The 22,210-nt window shown below is 46.1% G+C and overlaps 4 protein-coding genes across 6 annotated transcripts; 1 reads left to right on the plus strand and 3 right to left on the minus strand.

The window, feature by feature from the left end:
- Window positions 1-90: 90 nt before the first annotated feature.
- Window positions 91-2,530, minus strand: s1pr1 (sphingosine-1-phosphate receptor 1). Its single transcript, XM_058073843.1, has 2 exons — window positions 2,483-2,530; window positions 91-1,943 (listed from the first exon to the last, which is right to left on the minus strand). The coding sequence occupies exon 2, from the start codon at window positions 1,856-1,858 to the stop codon at window positions 761-763; it is 1,098 nt and encodes a 365-aa protein (XP_057929826.1). The 5' UTR covers window positions 1,859-1,943; window positions 2,483-2,530; the 3' UTR covers window positions 91-760.
- Window positions 2,531-6,613: 4,083 nt separating this feature from the next.
- On the plus strand, window positions 6,614-10,888 carry dph5 (diphthamide biosynthesis 5). The gene is made up of 7 exons (XM_058074016.1): window positions 6,614-6,869; window positions 8,339-8,463; window positions 8,568-8,676; window positions 9,804-9,924; window positions 10,250-10,289; window positions 10,345-10,448; window positions 10,534-10,888. Exons 1-7 carry the CDS (start codon window positions 6,735-6,737, stop codon window positions 10,752-10,754), a joined length of 855 nt encoding a protein of 284 aa, XP_057929999.1. The 5' UTR covers window positions 6,614-6,734; the 3' UTR covers window positions 10,755-10,888.
- slc30a7 (solute carrier family 30 member 7) lies at window positions 10,854-16,492 on the minus strand. 2 transcript variants are annotated; one of them, XM_058074014.1, is made up of 11 exons: window positions 16,334-16,492; window positions 16,080-16,181; window positions 15,556-15,669; window positions 15,379-15,466; window positions 15,179-15,308; window positions 14,018-14,266; window positions 13,903-13,941; window positions 13,600-13,735; window positions 11,717-11,807; window positions 11,501-11,650; window positions 10,854-11,427 (listed from the first exon to the last, which is right to left on the minus strand). In XM_058074014.1, exons 1-11 carry the CDS (start codon window positions 16,411-16,413, stop codon window positions 11,380-11,382), a joined length of 1,227 nt encoding a protein of 408 aa, XP_057929997.1. In that variant the 5' UTR covers window positions 16,414-16,492; the 3' UTR covers window positions 10,854-11,379. The 2 variants fall into 2 exon arrangements, with proteins under 2 accessions (XP_057929997.1, XP_057929998.1); XM_058074015.1 differs by lacking the exons at window positions 16,080-16,181; window positions 16,334-16,492 and adding an exon at window positions 15,744-15,900.
- Window positions 16,493-17,097: 605 nt separating this feature from the next.
- vcam1b (vascular cell adhesion molecule 1b) lies at window positions 17,098-22,137 on the minus strand. 2 transcript variants are annotated; one of them, XM_058072706.1, is made up of 10 exons: window positions 21,838-22,137; window positions 21,460-21,759; window positions 20,564-20,869; window positions 20,239-20,502; window positions 19,903-20,169; window positions 19,554-19,832; window positions 18,469-18,771; window positions 18,118-18,384; window positions 17,774-18,027; window positions 17,098-17,697 (listed from the first exon to the last, which is right to left on the minus strand). In XM_058072706.1, exons 1-10 carry the CDS (start codon window positions 21,875-21,877, stop codon window positions 17,644-17,646), a joined length of 2,334 nt encoding a protein of 777 aa, XP_057928689.1. In that variant the 5' UTR covers window positions 21,878-22,137; the 3' UTR covers window positions 17,098-17,643. The 2 variants fall into 2 exon arrangements, with proteins under 2 accessions (XP_057928689.1, XP_057928688.1); XM_058072705.1 differs by having other exon boundaries at window positions 17,767-18,027.
- Between the last annotated feature and the right edge of the window lie 73 nt (window positions 22,138-22,210).

Here is a 22,210-nt window from a genome sequence, read left to right on the forward strand (position 1 = left end):
CCTTCCAACCCAACACACACACAAAGGTGAATCATGAACACCATGATGGCGTTTTGAAAGTGAAATATAAATAAGACACTCTTGACATGCCAAAGGTGCACGGACGTCGGTGGGGTCAAATGTGAAGGGGTTTGGGATTTTGGAAGAAAAACTTCTCAGACTGACTTCTAATTATTGTGTCTTTATTAAACACTATGAAAATTAAACAGAGACAATTAATCAATAAAATCATCACAGCAAGTTACTGTGGCGACATGACTACACACAAGCACACAGGAAGTTGGACAGTTGGACATGGTACAAATCTTAAGTGACTTTCAAAACTACGTTGAAACACGACGAGACGACGGGGGAACCGATGAAATGTGAAAAGCAAAACGCGCAAGAGACATCACACCGCTCCAAAAACGTCAACATGAAAAACAAAATGGTCGTGGAAGGATGGGAACGACGCGAATTTCAGCACCACGCTACACATAACATGGAACGGTACGTCAAAAAGGCAGTAGAAGGAAGTGAGGCATGGCGTGACACAGCTGAGCTGTGAACTCACCTGCCAGAGTCACGTGACCAAATCATCTGCAGCAGGACGGCCCAAGGTTTTTCCTAGTTAAACGTCTACACCAAGTCGCAGTTTTCAGGTCACCTGGTCAAACCAGCGGCGAGGGGGTGTTGTCTGCTGCAGGTGAGGTGTTTATATAAACTATGCTGATGCCAGTCTGAGGATGCTGCACTTCAAGGTTCATGGGGGGTGCGACTTTTAGGATGAAGAAGAGGTGACCTCGGCCCCCCTCGCCCCACTTGGGGTATACTCCACCTCCTCTTTGTTGGGGTGGGAGGAGTTATCTGACTTGCTGCGGCTAAACTCTGCACCCACGCCGGGCCGGCCAAGGCTGGCGGCGGCGGAGCGCAGGCTGGTGGCGCCGCAGAGCAGCGTCTTGAGAAAGGCACGGCGCATCTCATTGCTGGTCAGCGTGTAGATGAGCGGGTTGGTGGCTGAGTTAAGGACGGCGAGCGCCAGGAACCACTCGGCCTTGTAGAGGATGGAGCAATGGAGTGTGTGGCAGGCGGCGTCCAGCAGCAAGAGGACAAAAAGCGGTGCCCAGCAAGCTATGAAGCAGCTCAGCACCACCATGACGGTCCGGAGCAGTGCCATGGATTTCTCGGAGCTCTTGCCGCCGTTGGGCGCCTTGCGAAAGACCAGCTGACGACTGCGGGCGCGCACCAGTGCGTAGATGCGGGCATAGAGCGCCACGATGGCCATGAGGATGACGCTGAAGACAGTGGTGCAGAACAGGATGTAGGTCTTGTGGTAGAGCGGCAGCACGGTAGAGCAGCGGCTCAGCTGGCCGATGCAGTTCCAGCCCATCAGCGGCAGGCCGCCCAGCAGTGCCGCCACCATCCACACGGCGCTGATGAGCGGGAATACGCGGCTGGCACTGCCACTGTTGTGTAACTTCATCTTCAGCATGGTCAGGTGACGCTCCACAGCAATGGCCAGCAGGCTGAACACGGACGCCGCCAGTGCTACGAACATAGAACCCTCACGCAGGAACCACTGGGTGGGCGTCAGCTTGTAGGTGTTGGCGCCTGACAGCAGGATGTTGGCTGTGTAGACCATGCCAGCCAGCAGGTCGGACAGCGCCAGATTCCCGATGAAGTAGTACATGGGCTTGTGGAACTTCTTGGTCCTCCAAATGGTGGCCAGGACCAGCAGGTTCTCCAGCACGATTAAACAGCACACCACGATGAAGATCACTGAATCAGCCTTCAGGCCCGAGCCTCCATCCAACTTGCGGAATTTGCCTGTGTAATTGTAATGCCTGGCGATCAGGTCGGAGTAGGCGGGGTCAGCCATGACCCGGCTCTGACGGGCAAGCTCGCCTTCAGTGCGTCATGACGCCCGTCTGCCAGCGGGGGGAGCACCGGGGTGCCCAAACATCCTGCGGGACACACTGGACACACTTAGAAGTGGCAGAGGACATCTTTGCGTTGAAAAAAAAATACGTCACATGAGCTGTAGGACAAGCTCTGTGATTGGACAGTTTATGTTGGCGCGCACACACGTGCACGTTGAGGCGGAGTCAAACTGAATCTGAAGCTATTAACCAATAAAAAAGTCTAATTTTGTTCAGCGCTGTTTGACATGAACTTGACATTAGCAAACTAGTTAGTTGGTTGGTTAGCTAGGTAGCTAGTTAGTTAGTTCATCACTAAAATCTGACAAAAAAAGTGACTTTATGATTGACGAACATGAATAAATCACAGGTTGACAGATTCAAATGACTCAAAAGCCAAACCATTCTCAATCAATTGATCATTTAGCGGCAGACAAAGTTCAAAACATGAAAAGAGCAATTATTAAAAATGCAAAAAGAGCGGTTAGTCCTCGTTAGTCTAACTGGAAGGGCTCAACTTGAAACGCTGATGTCCCAGTTTCAATTTCAAGACGATTTAGCATCAAAAAAGTGTTTTTTTTTACCTTCGAGTCCGCAGAGAAACAACACGCAGCCTCCACCGCTACGACAGCACACGCACATGCATGCGCGCACGCGGGCGAGCAAGCGTGCACACACGCACTGAAGAGGAAGAGGAGGAGGAGGAGGAGGAGGAGGAGGAGGATGAAGATGTTTCATCAATTGAACGATCGTTCATTCTGTGTTTTCTCTATCATCTTTGTCTAACATTATTTCACTCTGACAGAACAAGAAACACGTATTGTTACAAAAACATAAATATCCAAAAATAAAAATAAGTTTAAAAATCAATGTATTTCTCTGCGTGCACCTGCTCACCCCCACCCTGCTGTGGGCCCCCACCTCTGACTGTCAGGCAGAGGATGAGTTTAGCCAGTGAGCTATGCTAACAGTTTGCTAATGCTTATGGTGATAGTGCTAAGCTAGGCTAACAGGCTGGAGTTGGACATGGGATCTCCACGCTCTGTTTGCTCCTGACAGTGAAAGGGGGGGGGGGGGGGTATGTGTAACAAAGGGGTCTTTCCTCCAAGTCCACATAACTGAGCATCACCGTGGCAACAAGCGCAGGGAAGTGAAGAACCAGTTTTTGATTTAACAAAATAAAGGCACGACTGTGATCAATTGAACAAACTCATTAAGGACATAAAGTGTTTTTGGTCATGTGACAGTCGTCGTGGGTGGAGTCATGTTGTTGTCATGTGTGGAGGCATTAAAACTATTGCCATTGGCAGAAGTGTGCCGTGCCAACAGGCAAACCAAGCATTTGCCTGGGGCCCCAGCTTTTAGGGGGCCCCCACTAGGGAGGCCTGCGAGATCGGGTGCCCCAAGTGCTACTACATGTACTGCACAGAAACGGCAACAATGGGCATTTACGATGCAATTATGAAACAACGACATAGCAAACCCCCTTGAGGGGCCCTGCAGAGCCCAATCTGCCTTCAGCGCTGCCTGCGTCAATCAGTGCGAGCCGCGAGGTTTGTTTGTTTATTGGCCACCGAGTTCCCCACTTGAGAGAGACACGATGAAGAGGAGTTATCCCACAAATTGTGTACAAAAATGTTTTTGGTGTGCACGGATGTGGTGGGGGCCATGTTAATTCCTTGCTTTGAGCCCTCAAGGACCTTTGCCCACCCCACTGGCCATGGGTGGAGTCATGTCAGTCGTCATGGGTGGGTGGAGTCACGTTGCCATGGGTGGAGCCATATTGTCATGAGTATAGTCATGTCACTCATTGTAGATGGAGTCATGTTGTTGTGAGTGCAGTCATGCCAGACGTCATGGGTGGAGCCATGTTATCATGTTGTATAATCATGTTAGCATGGGTGGAGTCATGTTATCATGTTGTATAATCATGTTATCATGGGTGGAGTCATGTTATCATGTTGTATAATCATGTTATCATGGGTGGAGTCATGTTATCATGTTGTATAATCATGTTATCATGGGTGGAGTCATGTTATCATGTTGTATAATCATGTTATCATGGGTGGAGTCATGTCAGTGTCATCATGGGAGTTGTGTTGCCATGGGTGAAGCCATACTGTCGTGACTGCAGTCATGTCACTCGTTGTAGGCGGAGTCATAGTCATCATGCATGTTGTTGTGGGTGTAGTCATGCCAAACATGGAGTGGAGTCAGTCGCTCCATGTCAGTCTTTAGGGTTGGAATCACAGGTGCAGTCATGACAGTCGTTAAGGGTGTAGTCATGTCAGTCGTTATGGTTGGTATGTTACAGTCGCAATGGGTTGAATCATGTTGTTGTCGTGGGTGGATGGATATCAGTCGTCATCGGTGGAGTCATGCCAGTTGTCATGGGAGGAGTCATGACAGACGTTATGGATAAAGTTATGTCAGTCGTCATGGGTGGACTCACATCAGTCGTATGGTTGGAATCATGTTACAGTCGCCATGGACCGAGTCGTGTTGTTGTCATGGGTGCAGCCATGTCATTTGTTATGGGTGGAGTCATATCAATCGTCATGTCAGTCGTCATGTCCGTCGTCATGGAAGGAGTCATATCAGTTGAGTCGTGTCAGTCGTCATATAAGGAGTCCCGTTGTTGTCATGGAAGGAGTCATATCAGTTGAGTCGTGTCAGTCGTCATAAAAGGAGTCCCGTTGTTGTCATGGAAGGAGTCATATCAGTTGAGTCGTGTCAGTCGTCATATAAGGAGTCCCGTTGTTGTCATGGGTGTAGTCATGTCAGTCAGTATAGGTGGAGTCATGTTGTAATCATTTTAGTCGTTATGGGTGAGTCATGTTGTCATGGGTACAGTCATGTCAATCATTACGGTTGGAGTCATATCAATCGTCATGTCCATTGTCATGTCAGTCATTATCGGTGGAGTCGTGTCTGTTGTAATGGGAGGAGTTATATCAGTCATCATAAAATGAGTCCTGTTGTTGTAATTGGTGTAGTCATGTCAGTCAGTATGGGTGGAGTCATGTTGTAATCATGGGTGGAGTCATTTCAGTAGTTATGAGTGAGTCACGTTGTCATGGATACAGTCATGTCAGTCATTATGGTTGGAGTCATATCAATCGTCATGGGTGGGCTCACGTCAGTGGTATGTTTGGAATCATGTTACAGTCATGGGCCAAGTCCTGTTGTTGTCATGGCAGTAGTACGTATGTCAGTCGGCATAGGTGGAGTCACGTCAGTTGTCATGAGAGGAGTCATGTCAGCCATTATAAGTGGAGTCATGTCAACATTATGTATGGAATCATGTTCCAGTCGTAATGTTGTCATCATGAAAAGAGTCATGTCAGTCGTTGAAAGTGGAGTCATATTTTTCTAATAGTGCGGGCCATGTTGTCACGGGTGGAGTCATGTCAGTCCTTATGGATGGAGTCATGTTGTTATGGGTCGAATCATGTCAATCGTTATGGGTGGTGTAATTTTGTCGTGATGCAAATGTTTTTTTTCCTCTCATATCAGTTTTATTTTGAGGTTCTACTCCATAAGTTCTCACTTTGGTGCTGAAAGGTCCAGCCCGGATATGGGGTAGGGGGCGCTGAGGTGAGCTGGGGTAGGGGGTGGAGGGGTTGATGGTGGTGTTGGGGCCTCTTGAGGGTTCTCTTTGCATTCAACACTGTTCATTAGACATGCACAACTGACTCAATGGACCCCCTTTGTCACAACTGTGTGGGAGAGAGCCCCCCCCCCCCAGTGGCTTGTGTAAGTTCTTCATCCAGTTCTGAGAATGCAACCACAAACTGCATCTTCGACCAGATTCATTTGAAATGACTGCTGATGAGACGCTACATTAGTAGGGAGCTCGTATTTGGAATGAAAGTCAAGGTAATGCTAGCAGCTAGCTCCATTAGCAGCAGACCAACTTGTGGTCCAAGTGAGGAGCTGATAGTTCTGCTGATGTATTCAGGAATCAAAAGTGTCTTTCTAGCAGTCCATCAAAATGTGAATAGAAACAGTTAACATTAGCGTGTTTGCTTGACTGACACTGAACAAAACACAGCCCCCCCCCCCTCTCGCTTCTATTATGCAACCCACCAAGCATCCCAGCCATTAACTGGTTCCCAGTTAAAAGTGTGTGTGTGTGTGTGTGTGTGTGTGTGTGTGAGAGAGAGAGAGAGAGAGAGAGAGGATGCATGTGTGTGCGCACGTTGGAGGGTCCAGCAAGGCTTGTTTACCACAACAAAGGGTGAACGGGAAAGAGAGAGACTTTTTTTTCCCGTCGCCACTTCATTCACATCCTGAGTGCTTTCACACGCTGTCACCATGGAAATGGCTATGGGATGGCGGCCATTGCTCTGGCAGTATGTGGTGATGACCACGCCTCCTTGTGGACTTTGGATGAAGATATTCCATTGGAACCCATCATGTCATCAATAAAGTTGTCACTATGGTTACACCTGAAATAAATAAAATCATAATTATGCTATTAATGTTTCGAGCAAAATTAAATAACTCCTGTAAAAATATTTAAACTTGTATTCATGACCTAATGTAAATCTTTATGATGACAACAAAACCCCAACAGAACTGGTTGGTTAAATGTGCAGAGAAAGTGCATTTCATTGTCAGAGAACATTGAATACAAAAAATAATCAGAATCTTTGATCGTCATATGGATTTGGAGCGGTAAGCCGAACAGGTCGTATTGCGACTGTCGTAAAGTGTTCATTTACGACACACGGAAATCAAGCCACATCCGCGGTACACACGTGAGGGAAGATAGGCTCGAAGTATTTTTATCGGTTTATTTCGCTTCCTTTTGCGTTAAGTCTTCCTATAGGGATGCTCTACCTGATCGGTTTGGGTCTTGGAGACGCCACCGATATCACAGTGAAAGGTCTGCGGGCCCTGAGGAACTGCTCCCGGGTCTACTTGGAGGCCTACACCTCCATGCTGACTGTGGGCAAGGAAGCTTTGGTAAGTTCGATTTCCCCTTCTTTTTTATCTATTAAAAAATATACCTAATGTGCTCATGACAGCACATTACACCTCTTTTGCCATCTGTCATATTAGCTTTACTAGTAGCAACGTTACACAAGTTTGAAGTTTGTCAAATCAAGTCTGTTATTAATGGTGTATGATAGAGCATGACGTGATTTGATACCTCATCCAGTTCTCGACACCAAATAATAAAGAGTTAGAGCAGATTTTATACCGGAAAATGGTGCCTTTGGTCCCCATTGCTTTAACATTTTGAGTCGAGACAGAAGCTGTGCTCGACTCATGGACATTGGCAAGTACAACCGTTCTACAAAGTATATAAGAAATATTAGTCTGCGAAAATCTGTTTGGACAGTCAACATTGTAGCCATTTATATATTTTTTTAAATATCAAAATGTCCAGGGCAGAAAGTAAAGTGTCATGTTTTCATGCTGCAGTGCAGCAGTATTTTTCATTGCTAAAATATGGGTTTTGTAATATTGCTATTACTAGCAGCACTAGTATTTACCGTACTCATTGTGGTATTGGCATGTTTCAGTGTGTACATACTTGCTTAGTTGCGTTATTTGCATGTTAGCTGTGTGTCTTGTTTCAATGGAATACTCCCAGGCTTAGCAGTGTGTACTATAGACCCTTGCTTAGTTGTGGTATTAGCATGTATGTAGTATATAGTCTACCTGCTTCATTGCGATACTGGCTTATTGGCTGCTTCTATACATCCTTCATTGTGGTATGAGATTGTTAGCAGCGTGCATATACCTGCCTGTTTTGGTATTAGCTTTGGTATTTGGTCAAGTAAAATTAAGAATAAGGAAAAGTGAATAAGTGTAAATATATGTACATCAAAAACAATAACCAAAACCGTGACAAAATGTAGAATTGCAGTCAAAAACAATAACCTATACAGTAACAAGATGTAGAATTGCAGTAACCAAAATGTGGAATTAACCAAAATGTAGTATTGTACCTGAGTTTCACTTGAATGAATCCTACTGCACATAAGTCCAGTATTGCATGTTTGACCATTATTGTATACATAACAGTGAGGTGTGTGTTTTAGTAGTGCAAAAATAAGTAATGTTCATTTATGATGAGTCTGTCTGTCTGTCCTTGAGTCTGTTTGTCCGGGTTTTGTGTGACCTGTACCGCCTGCCTGAGGGTAGCAGGTCAACCAGGTGGTTGCCGGGGTGGGATGCATCCTTCATGATGCTGGCAACGTCCTCCAGGCTGGGCAGAGAGCAGCCAGTGATCTTCTGTGCCGTGTTGATCTGCAGCACTCTCTTGGCTGCTGCTGAGCACCTTGCGTACCATACTGTGATGCAGTACACCAGGATGCTATGGATATACTGTTATTTGTTATGGTGGTAGCTTGGTTAGCAAAGTGTGTATGTACCTTTGTTGTGGTATTGGCTAGTTTAGCATGCTAACAGCAATGGTTGTTCAGGAGGAGTACTATGGGAAGGAACTCATCCTGGCTGACAGGGATCTGGTGGAGCAGGAAGCTGATGAGATCCTGAGGGACGCCAACAAGACAGATGTCGCCTTCCTAGTGGTGGGAGACCCCTTTGGGTGAGTTTGAGTATGAACATTCAGTCATTTCAGTGCAAACGATTTATTGCAGAAAGAGTCAACATTCACCATAACATGTTTGTTGGATTTTGTTTTGATTGTAGCGCTACCACTCACAGTGACCTTGTCCTTAGAGCAGTGCATGCTGGAGTACCATACCAGGTCATCCACAATGCCTCCATCATGAATGCAATTGGCTGCTGTGGCCTGCAGGTAAGTCACATGATCTCCACCAAGGTCTGCATTTGTATTTTAGACACATGGCCATAATGGTTCAATGTGAAATTAATGAATCAGCATTTTTCAACATATACTATTGTGTTCTTGGGCTATATAGATATGGTATATACCAAAAGAAAGATTAGACTCATCTTTCATCAGAAAGGCTTTTTTCTACCTTTTTAAATCAGCAGTAGAACATAGGTAAGTTTCAGCAAAATATCAGTTCAGTATCAGGGAGTAAAAAGGGAAAAGATACATTTTACGTGTAACTTTCACTTAGACACAAATTTAGCCATATATCCATCTATTTTCTGTACCGCTTATCTTTACGAGGGTTGCGGGCATGCTGGAGCCTATCCCAGCTGTCTTAGGAGGAGAGGCGGGGTACACCCTGGACTGGTCGCCAGCTAATCACAGGGCACATATAGACAAACAACCATTCACACCATACCCGGAATACCTGGAATGTGGGAGGAAACCGGAGCACCCGGAGAAAATGCACAGGAAGAACATGCAAACTCCACACAGAGACGCACGAGCAGGGAATCGAACCGGGTCACATAGCTGTGTGGTCTGGGTGCTAACCACTTGACTACCGTGCAGCCTTTAGCAATAGATATTTAGCCAAAATGTTTATACTATGATGCTATGACATAAACAACATAAAAATGGTTGATTTACATGAAAATAACCTTTTTTTGTTTACAAATACAACACTGAAGTATTTACAATTTTCACATTTGAAACTGAACTGTGTGTGTGTGTGTGTGTGTGTGTGTGTGTGTGTGTGTGTGTGTGTGTGTGTGTGTGTGTGTGTGCGCGCGCGCATGCATTCAAATTTCCCTTAGCTTCTTTCACACAACATGGCGAGATTCCTTTTTACTTCCTGGTTGCTGTGCAATGTGTATTTCAATTGGCGAGATGAAGCCGGAGTTCTTATAAAATGCACTTCTGCCACCCCGTGGTCGTTTTTTCTGTTTAAACTGCACCAAATATGCGCATTTCTATTGTGGAGTTACATCATCACCTCTTTGTGTCCTGTGAGTGACTAGTGTTACTAAACTGATAAGATGCTAGTTTTTATTTTATAATTTGCTCATATTTTGTGTGTGTGACAGCTGTACAACTTTGGGGAGACGGTCTCTGTGGTCTTCTGGACAGACACATGGAGACCAGAAAGCTTCTACGACAAAATCTGTAAAAACAGATCAGCTGGACTGCACACGCTCTGTTTGCTGGGTAAGACCACTGATACGACCACACAGCAGTGGCCACCAGGTGTCATTTTATTCACACCAGACTAATCAATCATTCTCAGGACTCCCTTAAGGGACCAGAGCATCACCCCCAAGGGAGAAACAGTCTAAAGATGCTTGCTGCTCTATGTCTGCCTGCATGCATATGTCATGGTCTCATCTGTGATGTTCATGCTCATTACAACTAATGAAATTGGGAAGGGGATTTGAGGCAGGGTTTGTTTTAGGGGGATGGGCCATCATAGCTGTTAGCATGAGAAGCAGGTTTGGGACAATGAGTTAAGGAAGCACTGTGTGCTTACTTGCAGATCTTAAAGTCAAAGAACAGTCAGTGGAGAACATGATGAGGTAACACATATGGACTACACATGTGAGGGCACACCTAATGGAGGTGTGTTTTCAGAGGGAAAAAGATCTACGAGCCTCCTAGCTTCATGAGTGTGTCACAGGCGGCTGATCAGCTGGTTCAAATTGTGGAGAGGAGGCGGGAGCAAGGGGAGGAGCTAGGTGAGATACATCTTACACATTAATTCAGGTCAAAAACATACCTCAGCTATTTGGCTCCTCCCTCTGAGAGACTTCCTGTCTGCAGGTGTGACAGAGGACACCGTATGCGTGGGCGTAGCTCGGCTTGGCGCTGATGACCAGAAAATTTGCACGGCCACGTTGGCGCAACTGGTGTCATGTGACCTCGGTGCGCCACTCCATTCGTTGATTGTCCCTGGCAAACTCCACCCCTTGGAGGTGGATATGTTGCGTCTCCATGCTCACCCCGACGCCTTGCGGCACCTGGCCATTGTGGACAGCTCATAGGACACGCACACACACGAGAAGCAGCTGCCTGGAGCAAAGTGATCATGTGACATCATTTATGTCCTGCTTAAACATGAAGTGAGCAAAAGAACCTCAAGAAAAAAATAAAGCATTTTTTTAATACAACTCTTAGAATTCTATTTCATCTTTGATGCCAAACATTCTATTTGACCACACTTCCTGTTTCCTGTCCAAAGCACAAATAATTGTGATGTCATTGATAAAAGGTGATCAGTCTTTTATTACTGTTGCGGTTCTACGGATACCCTGTGACTGTTCACGTTTTGGCACGCGCACACACAGTCCATGGACCAATCAGCTGGCAGCACTCTGTCATGGGGGCGGGTCCCTCCAGCGCTCAGTTCAGCTCTGATTATTAATGAAGGCACTTCCCAGAATTCCCTGTTCCAGTTAACAGGTTCTTGGAGGGGGCGTGTGGGAGGCTTGGAAAGGGCAGCCCCTTTTAGGCTGACAAGGACGGGTAACAGGCAACAAAATTAAAGGGACAGTCTGAGTTCATCACGGTATGCCCCACCTCAAAAAGTCCTGCTGTGACCCCAAGGTCAGAGGTCACCACAGCAGACAACAGGCAAATTGGTCCCGGGGTCCAAAGGGGGAGGAGCCGCTACATGGCGGCGATGTCGATCTGAACATACAGCTGACGAACTCCGACCTGTAGAGCGAAACCATATCACATCACTGACAGCACTTTGACATTAAAGGGCGCCTGAAGCGACCTCGCTGACCTGTGTGAAGATGTGGTGCGTCTGGCTCTGGATCCAGCGTGTGTCCGCGTCTGGAGCCACGAGGAGTTTGAGTGTTCCGATGTAGACATCAGTGCACAGCGTCCAGAAATGAGGCTCATGCATGTTGTAAACACCCTGCAGCTGCTGCACCTGAAAACATCAGCTCAGACATCAGACGCTGACTGGGAAGGAGAAGGGGGTGTAGCCTGTACCTACCCTTTGGTAGCACTCGGGGAGGGTGTGGTCCAGTGATGGCGGTGTCCTCTGCATTAAGATTCCGATTGACTCGCGCAACAAAGGCACCACACTGTGGATGAAAGGTCAGCTGCCATGAAGTGAGTGAATCTCAGTGTGAAATGGTGATGCCACTGTGGATCAGCTGCTAAAATATTGCTGGTTTCATAACAGGAAGCTTTGTAAATGAGCAAAAAAAAACAACCCAAAAAACACTAAGACGTCAAGTAAATATTCTTTGACTCTTTGAGTTACACTGAATCGCCTGGCTAGCTTTGAGATCCCTGATATTCCCATCATAAGACTGGACACTGTGTTTATGTTCATCAAACAACCACACACAAAGGTTTTGAGGACAAGACATAATGACAATAAGGGACTAAAGTTGTTTCATTGACAGAAGAAGTTAGTACATACCCCATGAAGGTGATATCCCTGTGACGTCCCCGTGGTACAAAAACAAGCTCCTAACTAACCACATTGCTTGTTTTTTTTTGTTTTTTTTTTTTAAGCAAACCAGAGTACATGCAAATTCCACACAGAGTTGCCCGATGGGGGAATCAAACCTTGGTCTCCAAGCTGCGCGCTAACCAGGACTTAATAAATAACACAACACAAAAGAAAATCAACTAGACAATTTTGCCCACCTCAATTTATTTCCTTATGCATGTGTCGTGCTGTTTCTTCATTTGTTTTTTTCTTATTTTTATTTCTTATAATCGTTATGACTTTAGCACAATTAAAATAAAATGTCAATATTTTTGTTATAGAAACCTGTCATGTATAAACTACATAAATTAAGAGTAGAGGGTTATGATAGCACAGCTGTAGCCAACTTGTATCCAAAAGAAAGGCGTGGCGATCTGTTTGTGTTTTGTGACAACATTTAAATTGTACTTTATTTACAAGGAACATTACTTAAGGAGTATTCAGAGAAAGTAGCTCCACAAACCTAGGCGTTGTGCTCAAGATGCAACTCAGCCGCAATCAGACCTAATTGGTCCTGTGACAGTGGTTATTAACTTACATGGTCAAGTCTGGTTTTCAGCTTTGTACTAAATGCGCGGTCAGATGAAAGGGGGCGCTTGATGTTATATTATTCTACATCCGTTCAAAAGTGTAGCCATCCCCGACTAGTGTATTTGACAAAAAATGATTGAAGTAATTATTACAAAGCATTATGAGGAGTTCCCAAATGATTATGACAGCTAAAAGCAGCCAATAGATCATGTGATGCATGCACCCTGTGAATGTGCAAGTTAACACTGAATATTATGAAAACTATACCCTGCTGGTCTTTATCAACACTCAACATTGCACAACTTTGACATATTAAACACTTATCCATTTTTAAAAAATAAATACATTGGAGCAACAACTTCCGTTTATGATGTTATGGTGATGATGGCAGTGTTTTGCATGTGAATATTGCATTTTATTTATCATTGACTACACATTTTACGGACTATTTTCCATTCTCATGATAATGAAAAAAGAAGAGGGAGGAGAAATAGGAGAGGTTGGTAGTCTCCTGAGGAGAGCAATGTAAGATAACATGTACATTAGTACATGCCAATATATTGTCATATATATTTTAAAATGTTTACTTGGTACTTTACTTAACGTTAAAATCTTGTCTCAAGCCAATCTCATGTACCGTCTCAGCTCGTGAACTGAGTGATTCATGACACCCCTATTAGTTACACTTATATATTTTAGATGTCACATACGGTATACGTGAAGACAACACACAAGTAAATGATAGAATTTGGTTTGTGCGTCATTCACCATCAAAACCTCAAGTAAAAAAACAAAACAGGAAGTGACATGCAGTTCATGACTGTGTGTGTGAGCGTGAACCTCACCTGACTCCAATGAGGATAGCGATGAGCATTGAGCAGATGGGGTCAGCGATCATTAAGTCGTAGTACTGCATGAGAAGGGCTGATATGATGACGCCCACGCTACCCAAAGTGTCGGCCATGATGTGCAGCAGCACGCCTACAACACACGCACAAACACACATATACACTATGACAAAAGGTAGATTGAAGTCATCAACGGTATAAGGGGTCAACCCTGCATCAGTGCTGCATGAGCGCCCCCTGGTGGCTTCTTGCCCTCTGCTGAGTGTGAAAGTTATGTTATGGTGAAATAATGGGGCTCACCCTGAAGGATCTGTTTGTTGGAACCAAGGCGATGCTCGTCTGTCAACGTAACACAATGCACGTCAGTCATCAAGTGACATCATCACAATGACATCATCTCCATCCTGTCACTCACCGTCATGATTGTGTCCGTGGTGTGTGTGTCCGTCGTGTCCAGCATGACTGTGTCCATGGTGATTTCCATGGTGGGAGTGTCCTTCATGCCCATGGTGATCGTGTCCTTCATGACCGTGGTGATCGTGTCCTTCATGACCGTGGTGGCCGTGTCCTTCATGCCCGTGGTGGCCGTGTCCTTCATGCCCGTGGTGGCCGTGTCCCTTGTGAGCCATCATGCCGTTAAACAGTGAGTGGCTGTGGCCGTGACCTGAGGATGGAAATGTTACGTAACATTAACGGGGCTGACCAAGCCTCCAATGGCATCCGATCATGTGAAGGCAGCAGAACCCACCACGTTCCAAAGTTTTGAAGACCACTCATCACGTTTTGGAAAAAACATATGACTTTGTGGCTAAATAAAAGGTTTATTCTGTATGATGTGACAAACATTCTACATCACTTGCTTCCTTGCCATGCGACATTCTCGAAGACATGTAAGAATGCGATGTACTAAGGTACCATCATTCTAGAACGACATGGCGTGCCATTCTAGACCACACTGAGCTCTTCTCATTTGACTTACCTCATGTGTCATTCAAGTACATACTTGTAGGGGAACATTCAAACTCTAAACACAAACACTTCCATGATGCTGGTCAACTTCTGGTTCAGACTGTAGGATGTCATGTAAAAGTAATTCATTTGGACGAGTGTCAGTCTGCAGGTTTTCGCTCTGACCAATTTCTCTAGCAGGTGATTTAATTGATCACCAAATTGAAGGAGGTGTTGATCTTAAAATCGCCTGCTTTTGTGAACCGCTTTAAAGAAAACCTGCAGGGTCCTCCATGGCACAAGTTTGACAGCCCGGTTACATAGTCAAACTGTAACCATTATAAAACATTAATAAGTTTAACATTTGAACTTAAAATGTGTTTTGTAGTGTAAAAGATTTCCATTTATGTTTATGGCATTTCATACTTTGTGTTGTACTGAGCAGCAAGTTATATTTCCTGATCTATGGTTATCATCACCCTTTTGGTGGTGGCAAAAGACAGAAAGAAAAAATAATTTGTGAATTCAGATAAAGTCAGATAAAGTCTTAACTTCAAGTTTTGTTTGACTTTCGAGGCAGAGAACCTAAGAAATGCAATGTGGAGATTGCACTTTGTGTGTGTGGTACCTTCATCTCCATGTGAGTGTCCGTGTCCTCCATGCTGGAAGACAAAAATTCCCACCAGGTTGACAACCAGACCAGCCACAGAAACAGGAAGCAGACGCTCGTGATGAACGTCTGGAGGCTCCAGAGCCCTCTGATGTGCACACAAACACTCATTTAGGTTACATTTTATCGCTATGTTTGCGTGTGCGTGTATGTATTACCTCAACTCCTTCAGAGAAGATGAAAAAAGCAGTGAAGATGAGGAAGAGTCCATTGACAAAGCCGCCAAGAACCTCAGCTCTGACGTACCTAAAACACACACACACACACACACGTATTGAATTTGAAAGGAGAGGCTGCCTACTGCCACCTCGTGAGGTCATCACACTGCAACTCACCCATAAGAGAAGCTGTCATTGGAGCGCCACCTGGAGATGACAGAGGCAGCCAGGCCCGCTAACAACGCCGTGCAGTCAAAAAACATGTGGAAGGAGTCTGAGATCAATCCTAAACTGGAGCACACAACACAAAAACACACAATGACCACAACATGGGAACTGATAATAAAAACATTGTTAAAACTTACAATCACAACAAAAACTGATAAATAGTGTGTGAAGCTCTAATGTGAAAAGTAATACTGTCATTATTCCAACAATTATACATATAGTCATTAGGTTTAGACAGCAGCTGTAATGAATGTGATTGAAGCAATTTGAAGCACTTCCTGGTTCACATCACTTCCTGTTATTGGCCGCCCCTCTCACTCACACACATGCTAACACATACGTGGCACATCCACAGCAGAACTAACAAGAGTTAGCAGGATGCTAACAGTCCGCTAGCTACTGCATTGTTCCGAATGTTACCTTACAGGTTCTTCCTGGATTTAGCCTGCTTGCGATTCTAAATGTTAGCTTACCTGTTGCTCCAGATGCCGAAGCTTAATTCCACAAAGGCGAAGGAGAGGTTCAAGCACAAGAAGAAAAAAAGGTTTCTGGAGGTTTTGTCCGCGAGAATTGACCTGAAAACACGCCAAAACGATGAAGCCGAATCTTAGTGTGATCACAAATACATTTAGGGATGGTCATCCGGTAGACGGGCACCTATTTCATTTGATGTAGCCTCTTAGCATTCATCTGATTAGCCGTGTTATCATGAGCAGACTATATTTACCTGATCCATCCCGACAGCTTCAGCAACAAATTGAACTTGGCTGGTTTGTACTCGTCGTCCTTAATTGATAAAGGTAACATTTTCACAAATGAACACACACACACTAGTAGACCTAGCTACGGTTTGCTAACTCAATGTTTCCCGTCATCTGGACTTCACAATAAAAGTCTAGAAAGAGTACTTCCTGTCAGACTGCTGTGTTAAATTGTGACCAGCAGGTGGCGACAGAGGTCCGCGTGGACCACGTGATTCATTCTCAAGCGGATCCTGTGTTCGTGCGTGCTCACAAGTAGATTTCGTCTATATTTGGCCTTTAAACTTGTTCTATTTTGATTATACAAATAAGACGTAAAATGTGCGATAGGATATTTTTTTGAAGATTGATTGGCTGACAGGCTGAACAGATCCGCTTCCATGGCAACCAACACAACCTGTCCAAGAATAAGATCACGCCTACTCCCTCAGCTCCGCCCACCTCCGCACTGCTGATGTCATCAATACTAAAGAACATGATCGCAAAGGCAGCACCATAATCTATTTTAGGGTACATTAATTCTGGTTCTGGTTCAGCATTCAACAGCATTCTGGACCAAATCCAGATGAGAAGGTGCTGAGTGAGTCCACTTTGTAGTGCTGAGTGAACAAACAAGTCCCTGTCTTGGTATTCTGGGCAGGAAGTAGCTGATTAAAATGCTGAGACACAGCACAATGATTGTTAAACAGCACACAGAGGTCAGTGGCTGCTGAGACTTAAAAACACCAGATGGAGAACATATATCACTTTTATCACACACACACAGCCACAAAACATGTTGGCACCAGCATACAAGCTGTTACCATGGTGACATACTTAGCATGCAGACTGGGAAAAGAGATGCTAATTTATATTAGCTTAACAGCCATCATCTTCATCGACCCTGTTCCGACAACCAATCAGAGGAGACTTCATTGAGTGTTTTTTTTTTCAGCTCATCAGCTGGTTGCCGTGGAAACAGAGCACACGGTGTGAATGTGAATCAGCGGTGACCTTTTTTGTCATTAAAACACAAGAAGAATCATGTCAACAAAATGATCACATAGATTACATGGATCTTAGTGGAGGTCACCAGCACCTCAGTGCTTCTTCTCATGGGTCACAGTCACCAGGTGACCACATCATGAGTCCTATCAAAGGTCACATCTCGGGGAACCTGGAGGTGATCTTCAGGATGAGGGGGGTGCAGATTGGCTCAGTTGGTAGAAGCCCTTCTTTTTGGATCTTCTCAAGAAGTCGAGGACCAGAACGGCACCGGCCAATGCGACAGTGACGATCATTGCTGGGATGAGGACAGCGGTGAGAGTGGGTGGCGTCTTTTTGCTTCGTTCTATTAAAAAAAAAAAGGGTTCAAGTGTAAACATAAACATAAGGAATGATTCCAGAAGACAAGTCTGACCTCTCACGCTGAGACTGAAAACTTGGACCTGGTACCCCAAGTCGTTGGTCACGTTGACCTGATACAGGCCTGAGTCGCGGGTCGTCACATTGAGCAATAGGAAGGTTCCATTGGCAGAGCAGCGCTCTGTCCCATCAGCCAGTTTCTTCAGAAGGATGGCTGATGGTGGGAAGCTGACGGCCCGGCAGCACACGGTCACGTTTTGACCTTCCACCACCACTGAGGACGGCAGCACCAGGACCGTGGTGTTCCTGGGGGGGGCTGCACCGCAACACGGCACCTTAGCGAGTTACCATTTGCATACGCTTTCATATAATATGATGTCATCTTTTTAATTCCATGACCTCTGACCTCTGACAGTGACGCTGCTGGTGACCAGTTGAGATCCAAACTCATTGGAGGCTTCACACTGGTAGTGGGCAGAATCTTCCAGCTGGACAGAAGAGAAGCTGTAGGACAGCGAGGAGGCGGAGTCTGATCTCTGAAGCTCCACCCCTTCTCTCTTCAGCACCAGTCTGGTGGGTGGAGCTCCATCTGAGCGGCAGGTGACAGTCACCTGCTGACCTTCCAGAACCTCCTGGCCTGGACTCACGAAGATGGACGTTCTTCTGGGAGGGTCTGAGACACAGTGGGTGAGATTCAAGTTCAATTCAAGTTCCTTTCATAATAAAAGTCTTAACCTTTGAAACATTTTATACTGACAGTGGACCTGTAGAGGCAAGCTTGTCCTTCTGGACCGCCACACGTCTCCATCCTCTGTCAGCAGATCGGCCACACAGCTCACCACCCGTCGCTCATCCATAACCCGGTGGCGCAGGACTGCCGAGATGTTCTGGAAGGAAGGGGAGGAGCCAAATGACTGCGCCAGCAGGGTGGTGTTGCCAGACAACCACGAGAGCCTCAGCTGATTGGCTGGAAACACATTCATGACATCACACTGAAGCCACGCCTCCTGGCCCATCAGGATGGCACCAGAATCCTTCAGAATTGGGTCGGACGGAAGGGCTGCAAAACAAAAAAGAAAGTGATGTTCTTGACGTTTGAGAGAAACACAATGTCATGTCTCATGGACACTCTCATCATAGACCCTCTCATTGATGTTCACATCATGGACCTTCTTAACATGGACCCTTTCATCATTAACACTCTTCATCACAGACCCTCTCCTACTCATCATGGACCCCCTAATTATAGACCCTCTTCTGGACATTCTTATCGTGGACCTTCTTAACATGGACCCTCTCATGGACCTTCCCATCATGGATCCTCTTGTCATGGACCCTCTGATCATGGACCTTATCATGGAACTTTTCAAGGACCATCTCTTCATGGTTATTCTTATCATGGACCCAACATGCCATCATAGACCATCTCATGGACCTTCTAATGAACTCTCTCACTGGGTCTCATCACTGTACCACAAAGCAGACAGATTGTTCTGGAGATCCTTGGTATTTTGTTTATGTGTGTGTATGGTGTGTGTGTGTGAGAGAGAGACTTCCTGTATGGCTGTGGCCCCTCCTCCTTCTATGCAGCACTTGCAAAATAACTCAGATTTGACCTCTGACCCCAGCAGAAATAACATGTTGGTCTCAAGAGAAAATCCAAATAGTTCAATGGCCACATGACTCCGACGAGCCAATCAGCTTGAGCCTCATCATCTGAACTGTTTCCCTCCAAAGAAGTTGTCATGAAAAACATTAAAAAAAGATCTGTCAACCAAGAGGGGCGGTGCTTGGGTTCTTAGTTCTTGGGTAACGTGACAGGAAGTGAAGGTTCTGACTCACAGTAGACGTGGACCTCGGCCCCGACAGCTCTGCTGACGTTGTCACAGCGAGCCTCGCAGATGTACCTGCCGCGGTCCAGGAGGTCCAGGCCACGCAGGTGGAGGCGGGACAGTCCGTCCTGTCGCTGCGTCCTCTGTAGGACGGTCCCGTCCTGGTGGGCTTTCCTCCAGGTGAGCACAAGTGTGCTCAAGCATCCAGAAGCACGGCAGGTCAGGAATAGACCTGAAGTGGCTTCCACCGTGGATGACCGAGGACTGACCTGAACCTGCAGAGGATGGGCTGAGAGGACGAAGACCATCAGAACCACAAGAATCCATCTAAGACTTTATGGCTTTGACTGACCTCTAACCTCTGACAGTGATGGCGCTGGTAACCAGTTGAGATCCAAACTGGTTGGAAGCTTCACACTGGTAGTAGGCGGAGTCTTCAAGCTGCACAGAGGCGAGACTGAAGGTCAGCAGGAAGGTGGAGTCTGACCTCTCAAGCTCCACCCCTTCTCTCTTCAGCACCAGCCTGGTGGGCGGCGCTCCATCTGAGCGGCAGGTAAATGTCACCCGCTGACCTTCCAGAACCTCCTCGCCTGGACTCACTGAGATGGAAGTGTTGGTGGGCGGAGCTGTGGGAGGGGCAAACACCTGAGCTTGTAACAGCTGTTGACTCGCAGCCTAATGTGTGACTCTCTCACCGTGAACTTTAACCTCAACGGCAGTACTCTGCTTCCCCTCCGAGTTCTCAGCCTCACAGTCATAGCGACCCGCCTGAGACGCGTTCACCGCAGGTATGACCAGTTTGGGACCTCCGCCCCTAATGAGTGATGGGCGACCACCCGCTCCCCTGAAGGTCCATGTGATGAGTGGCTGCGGGTTGCCCTCCACCAAACATGTCAGCACAAGGGCGGAGCCGGCCATCACTGCCCCTGGATCCGTTATTGCCGTGATGACCGGAGCGTCTGAGGAGCAAAGACAAGTTTAGAAGCCCGTCGTGTGATTGGGACATGTTTGCCGACTCACACAGCAGGTTGAGGATGACGGTGGATTCTCTGGTCCTGTTGAGTGGGGGCAGCTCCGGTAGATCCAGCGTGGCCCTGCAGGTGAAGCGGGACCCTGACTCCGCCCTCAGTGGGGTGAAGCGGTAAGTGGATTGGACTGAAGTAGCACCGGCATCTCCCACAATACTGTGCAGCACCATGCCTCCTCGCAGCCAATCCAGCGTGATCAGCTCAGCGGGATAAAGGTCAGACACCTGACAGGTGAGCGTGGACTCCTCCCCCAGTCTGACAAGGTCGTGACCTTTGACGACTGGGTCTGATGGGAAGGCTGCAGACAGACAATAATGTGACTGTGCTACATAAGCTAAGCTAAGCGTATGTACTAGGATGGTCGTATGTTTGTCACATGCTTACGTCCATATTAGCCACACGCTAAGTCCATTTAGGCCACATATTAAGTCTATGCTGGTTACATGCTACGTCCATGTTTGCCAAACACTAAGTCCATATTAGTTACATACTAACCTAATGTTATTTACCTCTTAAGCTAACATTAACTAAATGTTAGTTACACGCTCACCGACATGTTAAGTTCATGTTAGTTATATGCTAAATCTATGTTAGCCACATGCTAATGTCAGTTACATGCCAAGCCCATGTTATTTACACGCATACCGAAATGTTAAGTCCATTTTGGCCACAAGCAAAGCTAATGTTAGCTACATGCCTAGCTAATGTAAGTTACCTGTTAAGGTAATGTTACCGACACGCTACGTCCATGTCAGTTCCATACTTAATGACATGTTAAGTCCATGTTTACACGCTACATCCATGTTAGCCACGTGCTACAACCATATAAATTACACGTGTAGTACTATATCAGAGTAAAAAAATAAAAAGACAAACCAAAATACTGACCATAAACTTGCACATTAGCTTTACTGAGTTTGTGTTGGGGTCCACATGTGACTTTACACAGCAGCGTTCCTTCATGTTCCATCCCCACAGGGTCAAAGGTCACCACAGACTGCGTCTGGCGGGTGTCAACGGTGGCCGTCAGCGGCCGGTCACCAAGCAGTGTCCATGAGACGCTGGGCATGATGGGACAATCTTGGATGGAGCAGAGCAGCTGATGTCGCTCACCCAATTTGAAGAGCGGCCTTTTGGGGAAAATGTCCACCTGAATACCCTGAATGCACCGCCATGACATCATCATGCCTGTGTAGGTAAACAACAGCAACAATGCATCTATACTCATTGACTCCGCATGACAACAATGTCAAGGAAAAATCTCACCTGAGAGCAAAAAGCAGATGGAAGCAGGAAACATTTTCATCAGCTTGACACCAATCAATCAATGAAGAAATGAGGAGTGAAGCAAGCACAGATGAGCTGAGCCTTTTGTGTGGTTGTTTGAGCCTTGCAGCACAAATGAGCCAAAGTGAAAGATCTCACGCCTCCTCTAATCTGAAGCTGCAGCCTACATTGCCCCCTGTTGCTCCATAGAGGCACTGCACATTAAGCCTTTCAGTAAATAATGTTATTGCTACCATGTTCCTTGAGGTTTTTACTTTACACGAAGTCACTGTAGGTCCAGCTGTGGACATGTATGAACATATTTTCATACATGACACCAACTGACTTGTTTGTACTTTACACTGAAGTGACC

Source organism: Doryrhamphus excisus, chromosome 5 (genome assembly GCF_030265055.1).
Source record: "Doryrhamphus excisus isolate RoL2022-K1 chromosome 5, RoL_Dexc_1.0, whole genome shotgun sequence".
Lineage (NCBI taxonomy): Eukaryota > Metazoa > Chordata > Actinopteri > Syngnathiformes > Syngnathidae > Doryrhamphus > Doryrhamphus excisus.